At 39.3% G+C, this 26,897-nt stretch overlaps 1 protein-coding gene across 1 annotated transcript in view; it reads left to right on the forward strand.

Annotated features, from left to right (window-relative positions):
- The window catches only part of LOC127626681 (helicase SRCAP-like), a 57,259-nt gene extending 30,362 nt beyond the window's left edge, over positions 1 to 26,897 (forward strand). The window contains exons 26-35 of the mRNA XM_052102658.1: positions 121 to 284; positions 615 to 925; positions 5,856 to 6,058; positions 6,173 to 6,342; positions 6,487 to 6,683; positions 15,259 to 15,373; positions 20,033 to 20,152; positions 20,630 to 20,809; positions 20,932 to 21,015; positions 21,114 to 26,897. Of these exons, the coding sequence (XP_051958618.1) occupies positions 121 to 284; positions 615 to 925; positions 5,856 to 6,058; positions 6,173 to 6,342; positions 6,487 to 6,683; positions 15,259 to 15,373; positions 20,033 to 20,152; positions 20,630 to 20,809; positions 20,932 to 21,015; positions 21,114 to 25,244 (5,675 nt within the window). The 3' untranslated portion in view covers positions 25,245 to 26,897. The remainder of the gene's footprint in view (positions 1 to 120; positions 285 to 614; positions 926 to 5,855; positions 6,059 to 6,172; positions 6,343 to 6,486; positions 6,684 to 15,258; positions 15,374 to 20,032; positions 20,153 to 20,629; positions 20,810 to 20,931; positions 21,016 to 21,113) is intronic.

Consider the following 26,897-nt stretch of genomic DNA (forward strand, 5'->3'; position numbering starts at 1 on the left):
ACCTACGATGACAATTTCAGACCCCTCCATGATTTCTAAGTGGGAGAACTTGCAAAATAGCAGGGTGTTCAAATACTTATTTTCCTCACTGTATATGGTAATAACCCCCTCTGTTTGCAGTATCGAAGGTGAATTCATCATCAGGACACGAGGACCGTGGTAGTGATGTTATTACTTTGTGCATGAGCACTCCTAAGCCTGCATCCACACCTCAGAGCAGTGGGTCACCATCTCAGCGTCCCCGCATTCAGCCGCCACCTCCACCACTATCCCCCTTCTACATGGTAATAAATGCAACATTAATCTTAAAATACATTGTTGATTAATCTCTTTGAAATTGTCTTCCCACTTTCATTATGTGTTCATGTTTATGCTTCTTAAATACAAGATCAAATGAAGCAGAACACTATTTCCATTTCAAATAAGTTTAATATTCAGACAGCACACATCTTGTAATGCATTTACTTCAGAAGAAAATACCTCCTTGCCAAAGTATTGCAACTTTATATACTTTTTTTTTTATACCCTTTTTCTTTGTACATAAATTTGGTGATCTATTTGTTATTCAGCTGTACCAGTAGTTTTCACTTAATTTTCATTTTGATCTTTGTCAGTCATGGCTTGCAGACAGCCGAAAGGCTCAACGAGATAGCAGAATCTCTCAAATCATCCGCATCAATGAGCTGCATTGCAGTGCTAAGCCTGTGTATGGCCGTGAGGTGCTGGACTTCCTAACTTTCATCCCAGGCCCTTGTCAATCCCCAGCACGTCCTGTTCTGGACAACTGGACTTACTGTGGTTACAGCTCCTGCCTCACTGCTCAATCACACCATCACAAAGATTACCTGGAAAAGAGTGAAGTCCTGAAAGAAGCCATCCATAACTCGGATGAGAGACTTAAACATCTCTCTGAGGTCATGGACAGGTATTTTTTTACAAACATCTCTTAACCCCCACATACGTAAAGCATTTAAATGTATTGACCTGTTTCATGTGACATCACTGTATGACCGCGCCACCATGTTTGTGACCAAAATTCTGTATACCTTCAATGTGCTGCTCTGTGGGATACGGCAAAAGCCGGCAAAAATTTTGTTTGTTTATAAATATTGAGATGTGATACTGCTGTTTAATTACCAGAGCCAAATTATTGTTTTCTTTTATCTTTTAAGTGACCGCTTTATTTCACCAAAGTCCTACAACGATGGGAGAACACGGTCTTTGCTCATTTCAGACATGTCAGTTATCTATACACATGTCTACTATATTTACAACATAATCGAGTCAGATACAATTAAACTGGAAATGCACATAGGACAATGCTATTCATAACACTCAGACTGTATAAAATGTCTGTCATAATTGTAACGCATTGTAGTGCATTTTATTGCAATGTGTATATATAATACATATAGTATTGTAATAATGTGTATAATACAGAGTATAATGTCAGTCAATAAACACGCCATAAGAATGGATTATGATGCACAGACATTATGATGCACAGACATTATTCACACTGCCAGACTAAAACACTAATATGCCTCAGCAGCTTTCTGTGTATTCTTCCTGAGTTAATAGCAGCTTTTATATTCATACAGACAGGATCATCACAGATGTTTTGAAATATTTTGACCAAATCAGAGCATAAAACTACACAAACATGTGTAACTTCTGAATGAGAGATGTTTATAAATAAATAAATAAATAAAATATATTTAATTGTCCGTCAAATTTGGTATCATTTGAGCTGACCACAGACCTGTATACACTTTTCCTGGGACTTTGCATGGATCAAAAGCATTTTTATGTTTTTCTTGAGATTGTTTTATGGGTGTTTTTCCATTCACTGCTATTGTTTTGTCCCGCTGATGGTCACAAATATGGCAGCTGCAGGGGAAAAATGACGTCACTGAAATGGGTACATTCAATAAATGTAGCATCAAAATCTAATTTTAATGCATCAAAGTTAGGGCTGGGCTATAAATATAAAAGATTACTTAGCTGGCGAAATTTAAAATGTTGCATTTTGTTTATTTGTCATTAGACTAGTTTTGCGATCCTCCTTTGTTTCTTGACAGTTTTGATGAATGCACTCACTGGATGTTTTTTGCAACATTTTGAGTAAACTCTAGAGACTGTTGTGTGTGAAAATCCCAGGAGATCAGCAGTTACAGAAATACTCAAACCAGCACGTCTGGCACCAACTGTCATGCCAGTCTAAATCACTGAGATCATATTTTTCCTCATTCTGATGGTTGATGTGAACATTAACTGAAGCACCTGACTTGTATCTGCATATTTTATGCATTGCACTGCTGCCACACGATTGGCTGATTAGATAATTGCATGAATTTTGTGTGTCTGTCTGTCTGTCAGTCAGTTGGAGTCAGAAGTTACAAACACCTTAGCCAAATAAGTTTAAACTCCGTTCCTGAAATTTAATCGTAGAAAACATTACCTGCCTTAGGTCAGTTAGGATCACTACTTTATTTTAAGAATGTTTTATGTCAGAATAATAGAGAATTATTTATTTCACCTTTTATTTCTTTCATCACATTCCCAGTGGGTCAGAAGTTTACGTACACTTTATTAGTATTTGGTATCATTGCTTAACAATGATACCAAATACTAATTTGTAGCATTGTTTAACTTGGGTCAAATATTTTGGGTAGCCTTCCACAAGCTTCTCACAACAAGTTTTGGCATTTTGTCAACAAGTTCAAAGAATTTTGGCCCATTCCTCCAGACAGAACTTGAGTGTAACTTGAGTCAGGATTATATGCGTCCTTGCTTGCACAGACTTTTTCAGTTCGGATTGAGGTCAAGGCTTTGTGATGGCCACTCCAATACCTTGACTTTGTTGTCCTTCAGCCATTTTGCCACAACTTTGGAGGTATGCTTGGGGTCATTGTCCATCGGAAGACCCATTGCGACAGAGCTTTAACTTCCTGGCTGATGTCTTGAGATGTTGCTTCAATATATCAACATCATTTTCCATCCTCATGATGCCATCTATTTTGTGAAGGGCACCAGTCCATCCTGCAGCAAAGCACCCCTACAACATGATGCTGCCACCCCTATGCTTCATGGTTGGGAATGGTGTTCTTTGGCTTGCAATCCTCACCCTTTTTCCTCCAAACAATGATGGCCATTATGGCCAACCAATTCAATTTGTTTCATTAGACCAGAGGACATTTCTCTAAAAAGTTATTTGTCCCCATGTGCACTTGCAAACAAGTGCAAGAAGCCCCAGTGGCTTCTTCCTTGCTGATCAACCTTTCAGGTTTTGTTGATATAAGACTCATTTTACTGGGGACACAGATACTTGTCTACCTACTTCCTCCAGCATCTTCACAAGGTCCTTTACTGTTGTTCTGGGATTGATTTGCCCTTTTCGCATCAAACTACGTTCATCTCTAGGAGACAGAATTTGTCTCCTTCCTGAGCGGTATGATTGCTGCGTGGTCCATGGTCTTTATACTTGCGTACTATTATTTTTTACAGATGAACTTTGTACCTTCAGGCGTGTGGAGGTTTTGGCTGATTTATTTTGATTTCCCCATGATGTCAAGCAAGGAGGCACTGAGTTTGAAGGTTAGCCTTAAATACTTCCACAGGTACACCTCCAATTGACGCTAATTAGTCTATCAGAAGCTAATTGGCTTATTGCCTAAAGGCGTGACATCATTTTCTGGAATTTTTCCAAGCTGCTTAAAGGCAGAGTTAACTTAGTGTATGTAAACTTCTGACCCACTGGAATTTTTATATAATCAGTTAAAAGTGAAACAATCTGTCTGTAAACAATTGTTGGAAAAATTACTTGTGTCATACATAAAGTAGATGTCCTAAACGACTTGCCAAAACAATAGTTTGCTAATATTAAGTCTGTGGAGTGGATATGTTTATTGACTGCAACATAAGTGTATGTAAACTTGTAAACAAATATAAAGGTTAGTCTCTTATCTAACCGAGAGAGGGAGAGGGGGGTGGGTCTTTTTTTTTTTTTTTTTTTTTTTTTAATGATTCCAAAATATGTCAAGTACAAAAATGTGAATAATCAATTACTTATAAATATATATATTTTTTTAAGTACAATTTTGAAAATAATCATTTATATTTTGTTTTATTTACAAACCTTACCAAGAATGGTTTCAAAATAAGGTCGCTTCAACAAACTATGCTTTTCTTTTGGCAAAAAAGTTAAATGAACTATATGCATTAATAAAAAATAAATTGTATAAAAAAAGTAATAAACATTTGCACTCATCAGCCGCATTGAAACCAATGCTGACGGCATTAGGGCTGAACGATATGTAATCTGCTTAAAAATATATCGATATACGAGTATAACCTGCTGAGGGTCTGTGAATCAGGCATTCAAAATAAAAAATAAAAATTGGAAACACAAAAAACATAAGATATTTCTAAATTCAAATAGCACTTTAAACTAAATAAAATAATAATGAAGTGATAAATCTTATTTTACCGCCTCCCCAAATCCAAACATTTACCATCTCCAACGGTCCCATTTGCAATCACGCAAGCATTCGTCAATGACACCAGGTGGTCAATTACTAATAGACTACAGATTAAGAAGTCATAAATGTAAAGACAATAATAATCATAATAAATAAGCCTAATAAATTCCCTTGTGTTCCCAAAATAATGCCGCCAAATGTGTGTTCTTGTCGAATTTGTGTTTGTATTGCATTTTGGTAATACAGTTAATGCTGCTTAAAGAAAAGAAAATAAAACAAAATTTTAGGTTCAGGGTGAACGTGTCTTGTATTACTTTATGATTTAATCACTTTCCTTTTTGTTTCTTTAATACAAATATACACTACCGGCCAAAAGTTTTGAAACACTTGACTGAAATGTTTCTCATGATCTTAAAAGTCTTTTGATCTGAAGGTGTATACTTAAATGTTTGAAATTAGTCAAAAATATAATAGTGCCACCATATTAATTTCATTATAAAACTAAAATTGAATAAAAATTAAAAAAAAAAAATTTTTTAATTGATGACTTGGACTAAATAATAAAGAAAAGCAGCCAATAAGTGTGCCCATCATAGATGGAATTCTAGGCAAAGGGTGACTACTTTGAAGATGCTTAAATATAACACAGTTTTTATTTATTTTGGAATTTGTTTAGTCGCAACATAATTCCCATAGTTTCATTTGTTATTCCATAGTTTTGATGACTTTACTACTATTCTAAAATGTGTGAGGAAAAAAAGAAATATTAAAATAAAGTACCAGTAGTGTGTATATATAGCTGAACCAGCAGACTTGCATTCACAATGCATGCTAACTCTATGGAAATAAAGCGAACTAAACTCACAGCACATCCTGAGATGATCGGAGATATTTTGCAGCATTCTCATTGATAACATTATTATTGCAAACCATTTTCAGACGAATGAAACAGGGAAAAAAAAAAGAGTCTGTACTCCGAGTCTACATAAAGGCCTTTTATATAGGTACATTTTGGCTGTTTATTGGTAGGTATTGTTATTTTGGTGCATACGAATGAAAACGAAAAAAAGATCGCATTCTTCCATGTGTTGTTTTAGGTTAAAAATGTGTGGAACATGTGCCTCGATAATTTTTACTGTTGTGTTTCTTGCATTTAAAATGTTTAAATCTACTTTGCAACTGGAGCTGTTTGTTTGAATTAATGGGTTGATGGTTGGAAAAACAAAATCACCCTTGAATGTCACTTCAGTGCAAATACGTAGATATCAAGATGTATAACAAATATCAAAATGACGAAAGCTAATATATACAGCCCTAACAGTGTATTTTTGCAGTAATGTTTTTTTTAATGAGTGCACTTGTTCCACCCCACAGGTTCACTTTTATCATTCCTCCAGTGGAGGCAAAACCTATCACCATGCACAGCTGCCACCCACCTCCATCCCTCAGACATCAGCAGACTGTATTCTCCTCCTTTCTATCTTCCCATCTGTCCCCACTCACACATACGCTCCACCGCATCCAGTGTAACATGAGGACACATTTCCCTGATTTAAGGCTTATTCAGTATGACTGTGGTAAGTATGAAGACCCCAATAGGTACAGTCATTGGTTTTACAGATTTAACATATAAGAAATATATGGTATTGTTTAGTACACATTTATTTATTTTTTTTGTTATGTGTGTGTAGGTAAGCTGCAGACACTCCACCTCCTGCTTAGAAAGTTGAAAGCAGGAGGGCACAGAGTCCTCATCTTCACTCAAATGACGCGCATGCTCGATATACTTGAGCAGTTCCTCAACTACCATGGACACATCTACCTACGGTTGGATGGGAGTACACGTGTAGAGCAGAGACAGGTGAGTTACAATACTAGTCCAGAAGAATAGTTTTGTGTGTGTATTTTTGACTGTCATACCACATCAATTTTGCTAGTAGAACAAAGTATATGATTTGCTTTTAGAATTTGTCTCCGGTGTTTCATACATTTATTCACCTCTCAGGCCCTTATGGAGCGCTTCAATGCAGACCGTCGCATATTCTGCTTCATCCTGTCCACCCGCAGTGGAGGTGTGGGTGTTAACCTGACTGGAGCGGATACAGTGGTGTTTTATGACAGTGATTGGAACCCAACCATGGATGCCCAGGCTCAGGACCGGTGCCACAGAATTGGACAGACTAGAGATGTCCACATCTACAGGTAATGGCAAAACCAAGAGACCTGTGTACATATTTAGATTCCTCCGTAAGGAGGGAATCTATTGTATTTGTCGGTTTTATTATTATTATTATTATTATTATTATTAGATTCCTCCGTAGGAGGGAATCTATTGTAATTGATGGTTTTATTATTATTATTATTATTATTATTATTATTATTATTATTATTATTATTATTACTTCTTCTCCTTGAGCCCCAATAGCTCAAAAAGTCACTGGTCAAAAATTTTCTAAATTGGCACATTGATACTCCATGCCAACGGGTACCCCCAAACCAAGAATGGCCCACATTCGCCCATAGGTGGCGCTACAGGCCACGCCCAAAAAAACAAAATTCAAAGTGATACAATTTCCACGCCATTTGTCCAAATCTTCTGAAATTTGGTGTACATGCCTCATTCCTCATGGGGAACAAAAAAGCCTCAAGAACCCATAACTTCCGCCATGATGGATTTTCCCGTACGTTGAAAATTTGCGAAAACCTACAAAACTCTTCTTCTCCTGAACCGTAGCTCCAATTGACTTGAAATTTGGTACACATGTGTAGAATGGACATCCTTGAAAACGTTACTTAGGAAAAATGAATACGATACAAAATGGCTGAAAGGGGCGTGTTTATGTAAATGTCCAAATTTTAACAATATATACGTGTCAATAAATCAAATGTAATTTTGACTGATGGTTTTTCAAACCTAACATGCTTAAAGATGACATCACTCTGAAGTACTGTGCAAAGAATGGCCATGCCAAAATTCCCATTTTCTGGTCAAAAATGTTCTAATTTGGTAAATTAATAGTACAGGCCAACAGGAATCCACAAACCAAGAATGACCGACATACGCCACTAGGGGGCACTACAGGACAAGCCAAAATTCCCATTTTCTGGTCAAAAATGTTCTAATTCGGTACAAGAATAGTACAGGCCAACAGGAATCCACAAACCAAGAATGACCGACATTCGCCACTAGGGGGCACTACAGGACAAGCCAAAATTCCCATTTTCTGGTCAAAAATTTTCTAATTTGGTACTTTGATACTACAGGCCAACAGGAACCCACATACCAAGTGTGGCCCACATTCGCCCTTAGGGGGCGCTACAGGCTACTCCAAAATTTCGTTTTCTGGTCAAAAACGTTCTAATTTGGTACATTGATACTGCAGGTCAACAGGAACCCTCAAACCAAGAATGGCCAACATTCGCCCCTAGGGGGCACTACAGGCCATGCCGAAATTCCCATTTTCTGGTCAAAAATGTTCTAATTTGGTACATTAATAGTACAGGCCAAAAGGAATCCACAAACCAAGAATGACCGACATTCACCACTAGGTGGCGCTAGAGGCCAAGCCGAAATTCCCATTTTCTGGTCAAAAAAGTTATAATTTGGTACATTGATACTACAGGCCAACAGGAACCCACAAACCAAGTATGGCCCACATTCGCCATTAGGGGGCGCTACAGGCCACTCCCAAAATTTCGTTTTCTGGTCAAAAATTTTCTAATATGGTACATTGATACTACTGGCCAACAGGAACCCACAAACAAAGAATGGCCAACATTCGCCCCTAGGGGGCACTAGAGGCCACGCCGAAATTCCCATTTTATGGTCAAAAATGTTCTAATTTGGTACATTGATACTACAGGTCAACAGGAACCCTCAAACCAAGAATGGCCAACATTCACCCCTAGGGGGCGCTACAGGTAATTCCCAAAAGTCCCATTTTCTGGTCAAATATTTTCTAATTATGTACATTGATACTACAGGCCAACAGGAACCCACAAACCAAGAATGACCCACATTTGCCCATAGGAGGCGCTACAGGCCACGCCCCCAAAAAATATTTTCAAAGTGATACCATTTCCACGCCATTTAACCAATTCTTTTGAATCTTGGTGTACATGCCTCATTTCTCATTGGGAACAAAAACGCCTCAAGGATCCATAAGGTATGATGGATTTTCCTGTAGACTGAAAATGTTTCGTTTAGGATTCAGACAGAAATACATGTTTTTTGGATTCATCCATTGAGAGGGTTTAACCCCAACCCTCTACTGATCAATTTGAAATGATTTGCCATTTTGAGGAGGAATCCGCATTGCTGCTTGCAGCTATATTTATTATTATTATTATTATTATTACTTCTTCTCCTTGAGCCCCAATAGCTCAAAAAGTCACTGGTCAAAAATTTTCTAAATTGGCACATTGATACTCCATGCCAACGGGTACCCCCAAACCAAGAATGGCCCACATTCGCCCATAGGTGGCGCTACAGGCCACGCCCAAAAAAACAAAATTCAAAGTGATACAATTTCCACGCCATTTGTCCAAATCTTCTGAAATTTGGTGTACATGCCTCATTCCTCATGGGGAACAAAAAAGCCTCAAGAACCCATAACTTCCGCCATGATGGATTTTCCCGTACGTTGAAAATTTGCGAAAACCTACAAAACTCTTCTTCTCCTGAACCGTAGCTCCAATTGACTTGAAATTTGGTACACATGTGTAGAATGGACATCCTTGAAAACGTTACTTAGGAAAAATGAATACGATACAAAATGGCTGAAAGGGGCGTGTTTATGTAAATGTCCAAATTTTAACAATATATACGTGTCAATAAATCAAATGTAATTTTGACTGATGGTTTTTCAAACCTAACATGCTTAAAGATGACATCACTCTGAAGTACTGTGCAAAGAATGGCCATGCCAAAATTCCCATTTTCTGGTCAAAAATGTTCTAATTTGGTAAATTAATAGTACAGGCCAACAGGAATCCACAAACCAAGAATGACCGACATACGCCACTAGGGGGCACTACAGGACAAGCCAAAATTCCCATTTTCTGGTCAAAAATGTTCTAATTCGGTACAAGAATAGTACAGGCCAACAGGAATCCACAAACCAAGAATGACCGACATTCGCCACTAGGGGGCACTACAGGACAAGCCAAAATTCCCATTTTCTGGTCAAAAATTTTCTAATTTGGTACTTTGATACTACAGGCCAACAGGAACCCACATACCAAGTGTGGCCCACATTCGCCCTTAGGGGGCGCTACAGGCTACTCCAAAATTTCGTTTTCTGGTCAAAAACGTTCTAATTTGGTACATTGATACTGCAGGTCAACAGGAACCCTCAAACCAAGAATGGCCAACATTCGCCCCTAGGGGGCACTACAGGCCATGCCGAAATTCCCATTTTCTGGTCAAAAATGTTCTAATTTGGTACATTAATAGTACAGGCCAAAAGGAATCCACAAACCAAGAATGACCGACATTCACCACTAGGTGGCGCTAGAGGCCAAGCCGAAATTCCCATTTTCTGGTCAAAAAAGTTATAATTTGGTACATTGATACTACAGGCCAACAGGAACCCACAAACCAAGTATGGCCCACATTCGCCATTAGGGGGCGCTACAGGCCACTCCCAAAATTTCGTTTTCTGGTCAAAAATTTTCTAATATGGTACATTGATACTACTGGCCAACAGGAACCCACAAACAAAGAATGGCCAACATTCGCCCCTAGGGGGCACTAGAGGCCACGCCGAAATTCCCATTTTATGGTCAAAAATGTTCTAATTTGGTACATTGATACTACAGGTCAACAGGAACCCTCAAACCAAGAATGGCCAACATTCACCCCTAGGGGGCGCTACAGGTAATTCCCAAAAGTCCCATTTTCTGGTCAAATATTTTCTAATTATGTACATTGATACTACAGGCCAACAGGAACCCACAAACCAAGAATGACCCACATTTGCCCATAGGAGGCGCTACAGGCCACGCCCCCAAAAAATATTTTCAAAGTGATACCATTTCCACGCCATTTAACCAATTCTTTTGAATCTTGGTGTACATGCCTCATTTCTCATTGGGAACAAAAACGCCTCAAGGATCCATAAGGTATGATGGATTTTCCTGTAGACTGAAAATGTTTCGTTTAGGATTCAGACAGAAATACATGTTTTTTGGATTCATCCATTGAGAGGGTTTAACCCCAACCCTCTACTGATCAATTTGAAATGATTTGCCATTTTGAGGAGGAATCCGCATTGCTGCTTGCAGCTATATTTATTATTATTATTATTATTATTATTATTATTCTTCTCCTTGAGCCCCAATAGCTCAAAAAGTCACTGGTCAAAAATTTTCTAAATTGGCACATTGATACTCCATGCCAACGGGTACCCCCAAACCAAGAATGGTCAACATTCGCCCATAGGTGGCGCTACAGGCCACGCCCAAAAAACAAAAATTCAAAGTGATATAATTTCCACCCCATTTGTCCAAATCTTCTGAAACTTTGTAAACATGCCTCATTTCTCATGGGGAACAAAAAAGCCTCAAGGACCCATACTTCTGCCATTATGGATTTTCCTGTACAGTGAAAATTTTGGAAAACCTACAAAACTCTTCTTCTCCTGAACCTCAGCTCCAATTGACTTGGAATTTGGCACACGTGTGTAGTATGTATGTCTTTCCAAACGTTACTTAGCAAAAATGAATACAATACAAAATGGCTGAAATGGACGTGTTTATGTAAATGTACACACAAAAGATGATCAAAAATTTTTAAAATCCCATTGATTTACAATGGCTGAGCAAAAGTGCTCCCTCTACTGGACAAATATGGTCCACATGTAAAATCCCATTCACTTACATTGGCTGAGCAAAGAGGCTCCCTCTACTGGAGTAACTCTGTCTACCACATGCAGCTCTTCTGTAGCAATCTCTCTAATGAAGCATTTCGGTCTCCTAGTGGGTGGAGCTCCAGACTTAGACTACAGAAGACATTTTGCGTCTGCATGGAGGTATGTCAAATCAATTGTGTGTCTTAATGCTTTCCAGTTTGAACATTCAAGCGATTTTACACTATTCAACTCAACAAAGGCAAAACAACTCAAATAAATGTTTTCGAGCAGTTTGTGTGACACAGCGAGCGAGCCGCGTCGCGTCTAACGTTCGCACGCCGATGAGAGTTCGCTTTCCCTTCTTGCGTTTCAACGGACAATTTCATACACCAAAATACATGATATATTGGGGTGTCTGCTATATCTCAAGTGAACAAACAGTTGATAAAGAAATCGGGTATCAATATATTGAATTATGAATTATTGAAGGGGTCTAGTGATGCCGCTGTGATGTCCTGTTAGATTTTTCTCTATCGAGACAGCGTTAACGTATCAAAACTTCCGAGTATGATGTTGTTTAATTGTCTCTGACAACACGCAATCCTCGAGGCGAGATCATTTTTGCTCGCATCTTCACGAAGGTTTGTTGGTTGTGTACAATGGTTGCCTGCTTGAACATTCAAGCGATTTTACACTATTCAACTCAACAAAGGCAAAACAACTCAAATAAATGTTTTCGAGCAGTTTGTGTGACACAGCGAGCGAGCCGCGTCGCGACTAACGCTCGCACGCCGATGAGAGTTCGCTTTCACAGCTTCATGCGTTTGAACGGACAATTTCATACACCAAAATACATGATATATTGGGGTGTCTGTTATGTATCAAGTGAACAAACAGTTGATAAAGAAATTGGGTATCAATATATTTAATTATGAATTATTGTGAACAACACGGATGCCGCTGTGGTGTCCTGTTAAGATTTTTCTCTCGAAACAGCGTTAACAGCTTAAACAAAATACTGCGTTATTTTTGCACATACAGATACATTTAATACATCGTCACAAACTATGAAAGTTGTACTTTTATTTGTTGTAAAATAAAGAAAATAAACCGTGTGCTCTTTGTCTAAGCGAATATCTTTCTGAAACACGTCACAAAAACTTACACAAACATGAAACATATGTCTAAAGAAAGTAGGGATGGGCTGATCAATCCTAACGTATCAAAACTTCCGAGAATGATGTTGTTTAATTGTCTCTGACAACACGCAAACCGCGAGGCGAGATCATTTTTGCTCGCATCATCATGAAGGTTTGTCGGTTGTATACAATGTTTGCCTGTTTGAACATTCAAGCGATTTTACACTATTCAACTCAACAAATGTCAAAACAACTCAAATACATGTTTGCGAGCTGTTTGTGTGACACAGCGAGCCGCGTCGCGTCTAACTCACGCACTCCGATGTCTTTCGCTGCTGCTTGCGTCTGAACGGACAATTTCATACAACAGAGTGTCAAAATACATGATATATTGAGGAGTCTGTTATGTCTCAAGTGAACAAACAGTTGAGAAAGAAATCTGGAATAATTATATTTTATTCTGGCATTATTCCAGATGACGTCCTGCTATATTTTTCTCTCGAAACAGCGGAAACAACTTAAACAAAATACTGCGTCATTTTTGCCCATACAGAAACATGCAAGACATCATTACGAACTATGAAATGTTTACTTTTATTTGTGTACACTTACAATAACAACAAAACCTTGTGCTTTTGTAAAATAAATAAACAGGGTGCTCAGTCTCTGTCTTCGCGATTATTTTTCTGAAACACGTCACAGAATTCAAGTGAACAAAATCAACCATTCACGCAGTCTGTATTTTATCATCTCACAATGAATACAAATGCAACAAGCATGGCACAAAACGAAAATAATGATACTTCTCAGTTCTCAAAAGATTAAACTGAACTGTGCCTTAAGTATCGTATCATGCGATAAAAGCCTCTTAAAGAGACAGTAACAATTTAGCCTTCGTCCTGAACATAGACATTCCCAAGTAATTGAGAAGTACAAATGGTATTATTTTAAGTTTTTTTATTTCTCTCTTACCTTGTAAAATGCCACGTTTTTGAATGGCATGTAAACACAATCACTCCATTTTTTTCACTGGATCTGTTGCTATTTTAATGATTTAAAAATCAAAGCACTGACCATTTAAAGTGTGAGCTTGTAGGCTACATTTTGAAATAGTTATAAACAGTCACAGCTATACAGTGTTATTATGTGCCTAGATAGTCTTTCAAATAAAATTGCTTGTGATATGCTTATGTAAATCACACAAAAAAAACAGAAAAAAATCTTAAGAGAGAAGTGAAAGTGAAAGTAGAGATTTTCAAAGTGATTTTTCATTCAAAGTGATACAATTTCCACGCCATTTGTCTAAATCTTCTGAAACTTGGTGTACATGCCTCATTCCTCATGGGGAACAAAAAAGCCTTAAGGACCCATAACTTTCACCATGATGGATTTTCCCGTACGTTGAAAATTTGCGAAAACCTAAAAATACTCTTCTTCTCCTGAACCGTAGCTCCAATTGACTTGAAATTTGGTACACATTTGTAGAATGGACATCCTTGAAAACATTACTTAGGAAAAATGAATGTGATACAAAATGTCTGAAAGGGGCGTGTTTATGTAAATGTCCAAATTTTAACAATATATACCTGTCAATAAATCAAATGTAATTTTGACTGATGGTTTTTCAAACCTAACATGCTTCAAGATGACATCACTCTGAAGTACTGCGCAAAGAATGGCCGACATTCGCCCCTAGGGGGCGCTACAGGCCATGTCGAAATTCCCATTTTCTGGTCTAAAATGTTCTAATTTGGTACAATGGTACTACAGGCCAACAGGAACCCACAAACCAAGAATGGCCGACATTCGCCACTAGGGGGCGCTAAAGGCCACGCCAAAATTCCCGTTTTCTGGTCAAATTTTTTTTTTATTTGGTACATTGATACTACAGGCAGACAGGAACCCACAAACCAAGAATGGACAACATTCACCCCTAGGGGGCACTACAGGCCATGCCAAAATTCCCATTTTCTGGTCAAAAATTTTCTAATTTGGTACACTGATACTACATGCCAACAGGAACCCACAAACCACGAATGGCCAACATTCGCCATTAGGGGGCGCTACAGGTAATTCCAAAAAATCCCATTTTCTGGTCAAACATTTTCTAATTTGGTGTATTGATTCTACAGGCCGACAGGAACCCACAAACCAAGAAAGGCCCACATTCGCCCCTAGGGGGCGCTACAGGCCACTCCAAAATTCCCATTTTCTGGTCAAATATTTTCTAATTTTGTACATTTATACTACAGGCCAACAGGAACCCACAAACCAAGAATGACCAACATTTGCCCATAGGTGGCGCTACAGGCCACGCCCCAAATTTTTTTTTTCAAAATGATATAATATCCACCCCATTTGTCCAATTCTTCTGAAACTTGGTGTACATGCCGCATTTCTCATTGGGAACAAAAAGCCTCAAGGATCCATAAGGTCCGGTATGGATTTTCCTGTACATTGAAAATGTTTTGTTTAGGAATCAGACGAAGACATGTTTTTTTGAATTCCTTAATTGGGAGGGTTTATCCCCAACCATCTACTGATCAATTTTAAATGATTTGCCATTTTGAGGAGGAATCCGCATTGCTGCTTGCAGCTATATTTTTCTCTCTTGCTGTAAAGTTTTAATTAATTTCTGAATACATTATTAAAAGTGTAGGTTAGTGATCACAGATTATGGGAGCACATTTAATATTGAAATGCCTCGGCAATATTGTAAAAACAAAGTCATGCCATTTAAAATGTATTTGACTTGACTTAATATTTCAAATGTTCTGATTTGTTTAGGCTAATCAGTGAACGTACAGTTGAAGAAAATATTTTGAAAAAAGCCAATCAAAAGAGGATGCTTGGAGACATGGCTATTGAAGGTGGAAACTTCACCACAGCCTTTTTTAAGGAGGTATGGCTTCATTCAGTTTTCCCAGGGTTTGTACGGTCATGAACACACTTGTATTTTGCAATACAAGTGTGTTCAGAAGTCTTCAAGTTTGGCACTATCGCGGAGCAATGCAAATGAATGCTACTTAACCTCATGCCATTTCAGATGTGATTTACTTTCTTTCTTCTGCTGAACACAAGACTTTTAGAAGAATATCTCATCTCTGTTTGTCCTTTTAATGCAAGTGAATTGTGGCCAGAAATCTGAACGTCCAAAAAGCAGCATAAATATAATCCATAAGACTAGTAGTTAAATCCATATCTTCAAAAGCAATATAAGTGTGGGTGAGAAACAGACCAATATGTAAGTCTTTTTTTACTATAGATCTTCAATTTCACATCTGAAAGTGAAAGTGGAGATTGGTTGTAAAAAAATATATAATATTGATCTATTTCTCACCAACATCTATCATATCGCTTTTGAAGATATGGATTTAATCACTGTTTTATGGATTACTTTTATGCTGCTTTTTGGACCTTCAGATATCCGGCCTACATTCACTTGAGTTGAATGGACCAGCAGAGCTGAGACATTCTTTAAAAAAAAATTATTATCTCTAGAGAGTTTGCACATGATTACTCAAGTTCATTTGGCCAGTGTATAAGAACACAGATGATTCTGTCAATGATCATGTCTGTATAACATTATCAGCTCCCACAACTCACACAAAATGTCTGTTTAGATCCTTTTCTCTCTATTTGTTTCCCATTCACATCTGTAATTATTAGCATTGACAATTGTATATGAAACTGATTCAAATGTAAAAATATACTGTATATGCCCTATATGTTGTAGGGTTGGGCGATGTCCCCTAAATTGGCAGTTGACGATGTTGACAGTAAAACATCGCGATGGACGATGATATCGTCGGTGGCGGTGGGGGGCTTTAATATAATTTCATATAATTTTCGAAAATTATATGAAAAATTATTATTTCGTTATTTTACTAACCCAACTAATGACTCGTCAGCGCTTTATCAGTAGGTGGCACGACACGTAAAGCATTTTTTTTTAGCTTTCACTTAAGAAGCGTTGTGCACTTTTTATTTTAATATATCTCTTTACATAAATACTATTTTCCACTTAAAAACTATAATTTCGTTATTTTGCTCACTGATGAGCAAAAGGTCGAGGCAGAAATGACCATGTACCTGCAGGAAATGGCCATTGATGGGGAAGAGGACCCGCTGACTTGGTGGAAAACGAACGACAAAAGGTTTCCGTTCATGGCAAGATTAGCACGGAAATATCTGTGCATATGTGCTACCAGTACTCCATCAGAGCGGTCTTCAGCACAGCGGGTAGTGTAGTTACTCCAATCCGCAGCTTATTAAAACCAGATAAAGTGAATATGTTGGTATTTCTGGCCAGAAACATCGAAATTTAAACATGGTCTATGGTGAAAGATATTAAAATTCTTTACGCATTTTTCAGCCATCCGTTCTATGGAGCTATTCGATTTTGCATATTATTTTTTAAACGTTCATTTGTGTAGTTCACCACTTTACAATATTTCAATAACATAATTTATTTTGTAGCCTGTGCTGAAGTTAATTGTGCTGCTAATTATAAGTGAAATGTTAATGCCGAGTTTCGGTCTGAGTGTTGTTCCCGTTTTCTTGTTCTTCTATGTTTTAATAAATGTGTGTTATTCATATTCACCTTGTTTCTTTCATTTGATTTGACATTATGGATTTATGGCCAAGGACATTTTTCTTTAAAAGTAGGCTATTAACCAGACAAAAGTTATTTGACGTTCGCTGGTCTGGGTTTATCTTAAACTGCCGCTTCAGCGTATACAAGAGCTATGTGACAATGAGCAAGATTTTCTGAGACACTACAACTACTAATAATTAATTAATAAAGGCTATTTTCTTGTAGCCTACAACATAAAATATTTTAATCTAAATGTACAGTGTAAGACATGTAAAAAAAAGACAAGAAGCTAACAATGTCAAGATCAATATTTGTGTAGCCTGCCTGACACGGTATTTTCACAGACTAACACGTCACGTCTCTGGCATATACTACAGTATTTAAAATAGCATATGCATTAGTTATATTCTCAATTTAATTTACAGAGCAATCCCTGCAAAGTTTTTAGGTTAACTATAGAAGAGACTAGGATTAGTGAGTCACACTAGCAAGACTCGCAAAAGGGGGCGTGGCATCACGATGGTGGCTCTACATCGTGGTGTTGGTCAGCCATCACGATGGACGATGATGTTGTATATACTGAAACTTTCTCAGCTGTGAACGTGAGGTGTGTAGTGCTAAAATATGGGGAAAACTGTGGCCCCAATTCTGTTCCCTTAAATCTGAAGTATGTCACTTTTGCAGTGTTAAAATACTTGTTCCCATCCCAGCTTAAAGTTGCTGAAAGCAGATTTATTATTAATATTATTTTTCTCTCCATGGAAAGGTATGAAAAAATGTTCCTACTCCCCTGAAAGATACTAATCAAAAAAGTGTTGTGATTGGTAATATGGGAAAGAGTTGCTGGTAAAGTTGGGCAATGAGTAGGCAGTGGCCAGAAAAGCTAGTTTCTTACCCTGCTGAACATGTACCTTTTGTGTACAATTTAAAACCGTGATGGGCATTAAAGTGTTAATAGTGAGCACAAAACAAAGGGCTTCCAAATTTTACAGTGAAACATCTAAAATAGAAGCAGAGAGCAGAAGACCAGGCAAAAACAATGCGTTTGCATATAATTTTTAAAAAAAATACAGTATCTCACAAAAGTGAGTACACCCCTCACATTTTTGTAAATATTTGATTATATCTTTTCATGTGACAACACTGAAGATATGAAACTTTGCTACAATGTAAAGAAGTGAGTGTACAGCTTGTATAACAGTGTAAATTTGCTGTCCCCTCAAAATAACTCAACACACAGCCATTAATGTCTAAACCTCTGGCAACAAAAGTGAGAACACTCCTAAGTGAAAATGTCCAAATTGGGCCCAAAGTGTCAATATTTTGTGTGGCCACCATTATTTTCCAGCACTGCTTTAACCCTCTTGGGCATGGAGTTCACCAGAGCTTCACATGTTGACACTGGAGTCCTCTTCCGCTCCTCCATGATGACATCACGGAGCTGGTGGATGTTAGAGACCTTGTGCTCCTCCACCTTCCGTTTGAGGATGCCCCACAGATGCTGGAGACATGCTTGGCCAGTCCATCTCCTTCACCCTCAGCTTCTTTAGCAAGGCATTGATTGTCTTGGAGGTGTGTTTGGGGTCGTTATCATGCTGGAATACTGCCCTGCGGCCCAGTCTCTGAAGGGAGGAGATCATGGTCTGCTTTAGGATGTCACAGTACATGTTGGCATTCATGGTTCCCTCAATGAACTGTAGCTCCCCAGTGCCGGCAGCACTCATGCAGCCCCAGACCATGACACTCCCACCACCATGCTTGACTGTAGGCAAGACACACTTGCCTTTTGTACTCCTCACCTGGTTTCCGCCACACACGCTTGACACCATCTGAACCAAATACGTTTATCTTGGTCTCATCAGACCACAGGACCTAGTTCCAGTAATCCATGTCCTTAGTCTGCTTGTCTTCATCAATCTGTTTGCGGGCTTTCTTGTGCATCATCTTTAGAAGAGGCTTCCTTCTGGGACGACAGCCATGCAGACCAATTTGATGCAGTGTGCGGCGTATGGTCTGAGGACTGACAGGCTGACCCCCCACCACTTCAACCTCTGCAGCAATACTGGCAGCACTCATACGTCTATTTCCCAAAGATAACCTCTGGATATGATGCTGAGCACGTGCACTCAACTTCTTTGGTCGACCATGGCGAGGCCTGTTCTGAGTGGAACCTGTCCTGTTAAACCGCTGTATGGTCTTGGCCACCGTGCTGCAGCTCAGTGTCAGGGTCTTGGCAATCTTCTTATAGCCTAGGCCATCTTTATGTAGAACAACAATTATTTTTTTCAGATCCTCAGAGTTGTTTGCCATGAGGTGCCATGTTGAACTTCCAGTGACCAGCATGAGGGAGTGTGAGAGCAATGACACAAAATTTAACACACCTGCTCCCCATTCACGCCTGAGACCTTGTAACACTAACGAGTCACATGACACCGGGGAGGAAAAATGGCTAATTGGGCCCAATTTGGACATTTTCACTTAGGGGTGTTCTCATTTTAGTTGCCAGCGGTTTAGACATTAATGGCTGTGTGTTGAGTTATTTTGAGGGGACTGCAAATTTACACTGTTATACAAGCTGTACACTCACTACTTTACATTGTAGCAAAGTGTCATTTCTTCAGTGTTTTCACATGAAAAGATATAATCAAATATTTACAAAAATGTGAGTGGTGTACTCACTTTTGTGAGATACTGTATATTATAAAGCAGATGCTATGTGTCATTGATTTAGTGTTATTATATAAGGTGTTTGTTTTGAGTGTTATTCAAACAGTGCTGAATTTCATTTTTAAATGAGTAGAAACTTTTTAAAATGCTGCAATAGAAGTTGAGTGTTGGAAGATCTTGGAAAAGGCATGGAAAAATCATGAAAATGTTCTGGTCAAAATATATAAAAATTCTGTTTTACATTGTCTGGGATTACATTGTGAAATGATTGATTAACCCACTCTCTTGTTCCCACAGCAAACTATTAGAGAGTTGTTTGATTTATCAGACGGAGAAAGGAAAGAGGCTGAGTTAAGTGTGCCTCAGTCAGATGATGATGAGTCCATTAATAAACAACAAACCACCATTTTGGAACAGGTATGTGTGTGTGTGTGTGTGTGTGTCTATATATATATATATATATATATATATATATATATATATATAATTTTTTTGTTTGTTTGTTTTTTAATGATTAGTTTTTTTTTGTACTGTTTTTAATATTTTTATTTGTAAAAATGTGCCTACATTTGTGATAAATGTTTGGAGTGGTGGTGGTGTAGTGGGCTAAAGCACATAACTGTTAATCAGAAGGTCGCTGGTTCGATCCCCACAGCCACCACCATTGTGTCCTTGAGCAAGGCACTTAACTCCAGGTTGCTCCGGGGGGTTTGTCCCTGTAATATGTGCACTGTAAGTCGCTTTGGATAAAAGCGTCTGCCAAATGCATAAATGTAAAATGTAAATGTGTTGCATGGAATGTTTTTAGATTTTTTTCTATATATATATATATATATATATATATATATATATATATATATATATATATATATAATAATTTATTTTTAACATCAGGCCCTGTGTCGAGCTGAGGATGAAGAGGATATAGTGGCTGCATCACAAGCCAAGGCTGAGCAGGTAGCTGAGCTTGCAGAGTTTAATGAGAATATTCCCCTGGATGATGGTGACAGCAGAGACCAGGAAGAGGAGGAGCTCTCCAAGGCTGAGCAGGAAATCGCTGCCCTAGTTGAACAGGTAGTTAGGATGTTTATGTCTCCCTATAAGATGCTTAATTAGAATGGGATTTGTAGTTTGTGGATCATTATCAAATTGTACCTTTGTTGCACAAAATTTTAACTGACCCTTGTTTTGTACAGCTCACTCCCATAGAGCGATATGCCATGAATTTCCTTGAGGCTTCCCTTGAAGACATTTGCAAAGAGGAGCTGAAGCAGGCAGAGGTAACATAAACTAGTAGGCCAGCTTTAATGCTATGTTTTGTAGAATAAATCTATAGCACTTTTTTAATAGAAATTTTTTTTTTCTCTTGATTTTACAGGAGCAGGTTGAGGCTGCAAGGAAAGGTTTGGATCAGGCAAAGGAAGAAGGTTTGAAACTGCATCAGTCTTCTGACAGTGAAGAAGAGGATTCAATAACTCCAAGTAATGAGGAACCAACTCCTTCCCGCCGCCCTCGCAAACACAAAGAGAAAGGTGCTCCTTCTACAAGGGTCAGCGGAAGGCTTAGAGGGGCACCTGCGGATGAAATGTCCCTTGCACAGCCATCCCCAGATAGGGAGAGAGGCAAAAAAGGTCCATGGGTTAACTCCGAGGATAGTATGAATGAAACCCCAGGGCTCAGCTCTGCACACATGTCACTCCTAGAAAGAGAAGTGCCTGAGAAGCTTCGCTGTGGTCTGCGAGGGCGAGGGGCAACCAAAGAATCTGTGTCCCCTACAACATCAGTAAACCAGAAAGTTCAAACCAACCAGCAGCTCTCAGATTCAGCAACATTGTCCCCTGCAATGCAAGTTTCAGACCCAAAAATCTGTGTGCCACCCTCCCCCCTGCTGCCAGTCTCCCCATCAAGCTCTGTGCCTTCAGCTTCTTTATCTACTGCAATGGACAGAAACTCAAGTGGGCACCAGTCTTCATTATCTGCAGCATGCAGAGATGACAGTGAAGAGCATGGGGGAGAGGCACTGTCTGACACTGCTCAATATAGTAGAGGAGATAGAAGAATATCTGCATCATCAGATTCCATCTGTTCCCCTGAGCATCAATCTGAACAGGATGGTCAGCTTTCCCTTTCTCCTACTCTGGCATCACCTAGCTCTCGCTTGGGACGAAAGCGACAGTCTGCTGAAAGCGAGATCCTCAGGAGCCTTCCAGAAGATTCTCCATCAGCCAAGGTCCTTCGGAAACTTCCAGGTCGCTTAGTCACAGTGGTTGAAGAGAAAGAGCCAAAGCGGAGAAAGAGGGGAGTGAGTGGAAGTGGAGGAGCACATACTGAGGGTTCATCAGAGGAGATTGAACAACCTGAGGCAGTTACAGACCCAGGCTCTCACTCTTATGATGGGGCAAGTCAAAATGTTAAAGACTCTCCTCCCAAAACAATACCCACATCCTTGGCTTCCTCCCCAACACCACAAGACCAAGAACAGGTTTCCTCTCCATCACCGTCTAGTACAGGGAGAGGGCACCACCCCTGTTTCCCAACACACCATTCGCCAGACATGCCTGTTCTGCGAAACTTACCAGTGCGTCGGAGGCTAGAGACAGAGTCTCGAATGGCTGCACAGTTAGGAGAGCAGTTTGTAGGAAGAGGTAGAGGGGTGGATAAAAGATCTGCCTTATCACCAAAGAAACAAGAAAATAATTTAGACAAGGACAGTGTTGCAAGTACCACTGTTCAAAGTGACTCAAATGTGATCAATCCTATACCTGTGAAGCGCAAGAGGGGAAGACCTCCTAAAACACCCCCAATGGCACCAGAACTGCCAGATCAGAATATAACCATAACCCAGAAAACAAGTCCTGAACAGAGTCCACCTCACTCACCAAAACGGAAAAGGGGTCGTCCCCGTAAAGATTCCACCTCAAGTATAGCAGCAACTTGTAGTGCTGAAGAACCACTAGACACAGTTACAAGCTCGTCTCCAACTTCAAGTTTTACTAGCGCTCCATCCCAAGAGCCTAACTTGTCAACATCCAATGTTATACCTGCTATTTTGCCCACTGACATCAAAGCTCTACCAATAAGCTCTCCAACTGTCAACCCCACTTCACCCTCAAAAGCTGCTGAATTGTCATCACCTCAACTAGATTCCCAAACTAACCAATCCACTACATGTGTTTTACTATCATGTGTGCACAGGGACTCTCAAAATAATGCCCAATGTACATCAGAACTGTCTCATAGTGATACTTACACCAGTCTGAGACCCATAACTGCATGCACTGACTCTCAAACAAGTACAGTTAAAACTCCACACAGCACTTCTACAGCAAGTGTCTCTCAGGCCAGTACAGCTTCCTCCCATACACTACAGCTTCCAAGTCCTCACCAAGAGCCTTCAGCTAATATAGTCCCCAACCATGCCCAACAACATACCCTTACTACCGTATCTGTACACTCTCTGACCAATAAAATTCCTGCACCTTCTGAAATTTTAACTATCTCAGGCGCAGATGTAGAAGTTGAACAAAATTCATTTGCCGCTAATCAGAGAATGGGTCATTTGCAGCACTCAAATACATCAACTCAAGTGTCTTCAAAATCTTTAGAAGTTACTAATATGACTGCAGACTCTACACAGGCCTCTATAGAATCCATCTGTAATACAGCTGTATCTTCTGCTGCCTCACATCAAACATCCACCCAGCCAATTCCTGTACATGCTTTGACTTCTGAGACTGATCCTGAATCTTCTTCATTTAAGACAGTTGTTCCAGAACCCTCCGTTAAACCTACTGTGTCAATGGTTGTCCAGCAGTCCACACCTAAACCTGATCAAACATCTGTACCTCCCTCACAACCTCAAACTACACTAATCCAAACAGCAAAATACTCTACACATTCTTCACTCACATCACACAAAAAGCCTTCCAATTTTGTGAAATCCCCATCTGCCCCCAATCAGACAACAACAGATTCTCTGCCCAAATCTCACTATAGAAATGCAGATTCTTCTCAACCCCAAAACATGCCAATGAAGAATGTGACTGATAGTCATGAAGGCCAAAAGGAGGAGGTAGTAACAGAGGAAATGAACTGTATTTGTGAGGATGATGCAGGAAAAAAAGACATCTTGTGTCAGCCAAAAAGAAGGAAAATGGATGTCTCCTCAGTCTCCGCTATTGAGATCCATGTTGCGCCTAAGACTGATGAACCTGATAAGCCATCAGAGGAGGACAGTCCTAGAGAAGACAAAGAGACTAGAACTTTGGCCAAAAAACAAAGCATCAGTAGGCAAAGCAGTCAGGAGTCAGTCTGTTCCTCTTCCCCATCTTCTGTATCTTCCTGTGGCACAAGATCATCTCGATCCAAAAAGGCTGGAGAGGTCATGACGCCTGCAAAAAGGAAACAGGAGGATATCAATTCTGGAAATGAGAAAACTGTGAAAGGTTCTGCCCAAAAACACCAGTCCAACTCTTCCTCCTCTTCTTCAGACTCTGAGGACTCTAGCAGAAATAGATGTCTAACAAGATCAGCCCAAAAGAAACTGGAGAAAGATGTGAGAATTACAAAAAATAATGAGAGCAAGAGACAAAAGGTGAGGTCAGACATGAAGGGTCAAACCACCAATACAACCGAACTGGATTCCAGTGGTGAAACCAATTCAAGGGTAACCCGGAAATCCACAGTTCCACAGTCTGTCTCTCAGTCCAGCACTTTAACCTCCCCTGAAACTGAGGTACTGGGAAAACGCTGTTCAGCCCTTAATGCTGCAGCCAAACTTGTGGCCATGAGGGGAAGAGGACCAGATACACCCAATCCCAGCCCCAAAATTAAGGCTACTGGACAGCAAAGCAGGCCACTTCTCTCTGAAAAGAGCAGTAAACCCAAGAGCAATACAGGGCAGGACTCTCCCAAGACATGTAACAGTAAAACAGAGAGTGGCAGACAAACTCCCAATCAGTCATCTGAAATACCTCAGTCCTCTTCTGCTGCCCGATCCACTCGGCAGCGACCGGGCAGCCTTGTACCTCCTTTGGAAACTGAAAGAGTTAAAAAAGAGGAGAAGAAAAAGAGATCTGATCTGAAGGAGGAAGGTGATGATGAAAATAGAGAGACCAGGTCTTCAAGAGGTCATAGTGCCTGTAGTAGTGTAAGCACTGAAAGAGGAGCAGGCAGCAGCAGAAGTCGGAGCAGCAGCAACAGCAGCCAGCGCACCTACAGTCTGAGCTCACAGAGTACAGAGCCCTCCCGCTCCCGTTCCAGAGCACCTTCCTCTGGTAGTGATACAGAGAGAGCCAAAAGTATTCGGGGGAAGAATGGCAGAGGCAGGGAGAGCAGGAGAGAGAAGAGGTCCCAGAAACATGACAAAACTGAACTGAGTGCTGGGTCAAGTGATGGGACTCCTGACAGGGTTCTCAGGAGTGTAGCTGCATTGGCAGCAGCTCAGGCACGTACTCCTGCTAGTAACACACGCTCTTCATCCTCTCAACACCGGCACTCTAAGACATGATAGGCAGAGGAGAAATTATCTCTAGTTGTAAACAAGGAATTAGATGAGATCTCCTGAGAGGAGAGAAAGCAGATTTTATGGATTCATGTAAAGGGGATCAAGGAAAGTCCATGGTTTAGCTGTATGAGAGAAGACCGAAGAGAAAAAAAAAAGATCTATTGCACATTGTGGTTTGATCTGACCTTGCCTTTTATGCCCTCTCAGCTATCTTAAGCCATTTACAATGTAGAAAAGGGTCTATAGAAGCAGAACAATGATGATGGAGATTTTGCCACTTATTTAAAAATGTGTTCTAACAATTTGAGTTAAACAAGATATTTCACCCTACTACAAAGACTTTGGAATTTCAAAGTAGCTTGGCCAGAGGCAAGATTTATTATTTGTTCACACTATGTACTGTAATCATAAAAACCGAAAGACTGGAATACTATGTAAAGTATGTATTAGATTAGTCGCATAGATTGTACACTTTTTACAGAGTTTACAAGTGCTGCAAACAGTATTGATGGGGAAGAAATTGATTAATGCTACATTTAACAATTTAGTGGGGATTGTAAAATTTTAAAGTTTTTAGACTGTTGAGTTCTGGAAAATGTTTGTCAGCTGTTTTTGACTATTGCTTGTTTCAAGTCAGTTGATAAATTAAGAAAATTCTATATCTTCCAGGGTATGAAGAAGAGGGTAGGTCTATAAAGGTGTTTTTGTTCTGCACTATGCTGGAGTTTCTATTTGCTTGGGTCACCTGTATTGTAATGTCTCAGTCCATTACTTTTAAATTCTGCTGCTGCCTGCTTTTTCCCCATTTGCACATCTGAAATATCTCAGACGGTGGAGTGTATTGTGATTTTTGGTGATTTTTTTTTTTTATTTTTATTTTTTGGTGATTTTTCTTTTCTTTCAGAACATCAACTTGTCAGTACATCTTTACTGGTACCTCACGCTGCATTCTGTAAGCTCTGTGTTTCTCTTGAGCTTGTGATTAATATTGAAATTTGCTTGTCATTTGCTTTATTAGCAGTACAGAAATGGGAGACAGCCTCTTACTATTTTTCGTCACTTTTCCAAAGTGTTAGTCATTATGATCATCTTTACACATTAAATTGTATTGTCAAAGAACAGAATCTAAAATTAGTTTGATAAAATGAGAGTGCCTGTTGATCCATACAAGGATCCATGTTAACGTATAGAGGATTGGGCATCTGTAGTGCTTTTATGTGTAATAAGCTTTCCCATCCTTCATCATAAAAACTCATTTCTTGTTTATGTGCAACCAAAACTGAAATCAGATATTCAGTGAAAATTGCTACTGTTAGCCATTTTTATTTCTGGAGTATTGGTCATTTTATGAAGGGACTGATTCTGGGTGGGAATGAGACACCTGAAAGAACCTCTTAGATTGTTTTTTTTTTGTTTGTTTGTTTTTTTTGGCTGAACATTAGCAGTCAAGTGAGTTTGTAAGATAGCTTCCTTTGCCCTTTTTGGACAGAGAGATGTTTGGAGGGTATTAGAAGAATATGGTGACGGTCTTATTTTCATTTTGATTTGTCTACTCTAATTTGTTACATTCCTTATGTTCCCTTGTAATTCCACATTGTTTTACTTGAAAGATTGAAACAAAAATGTAAGTTGAATAAAAAGACCAAAAATATACAA

The sequence above is a fragment of the Xyrauchen texanus genome, chromosome 33 (assembly GCF_025860055.1).
Source record: "Xyrauchen texanus isolate HMW12.3.18 chromosome 33, RBS_HiC_50CHRs, whole genome shotgun sequence".
NCBI classification, from domain to species: domain Eukaryota; kingdom Metazoa; phylum Chordata; class Actinopteri; order Cypriniformes; family Catostomidae; genus Xyrauchen; species Xyrauchen texanus.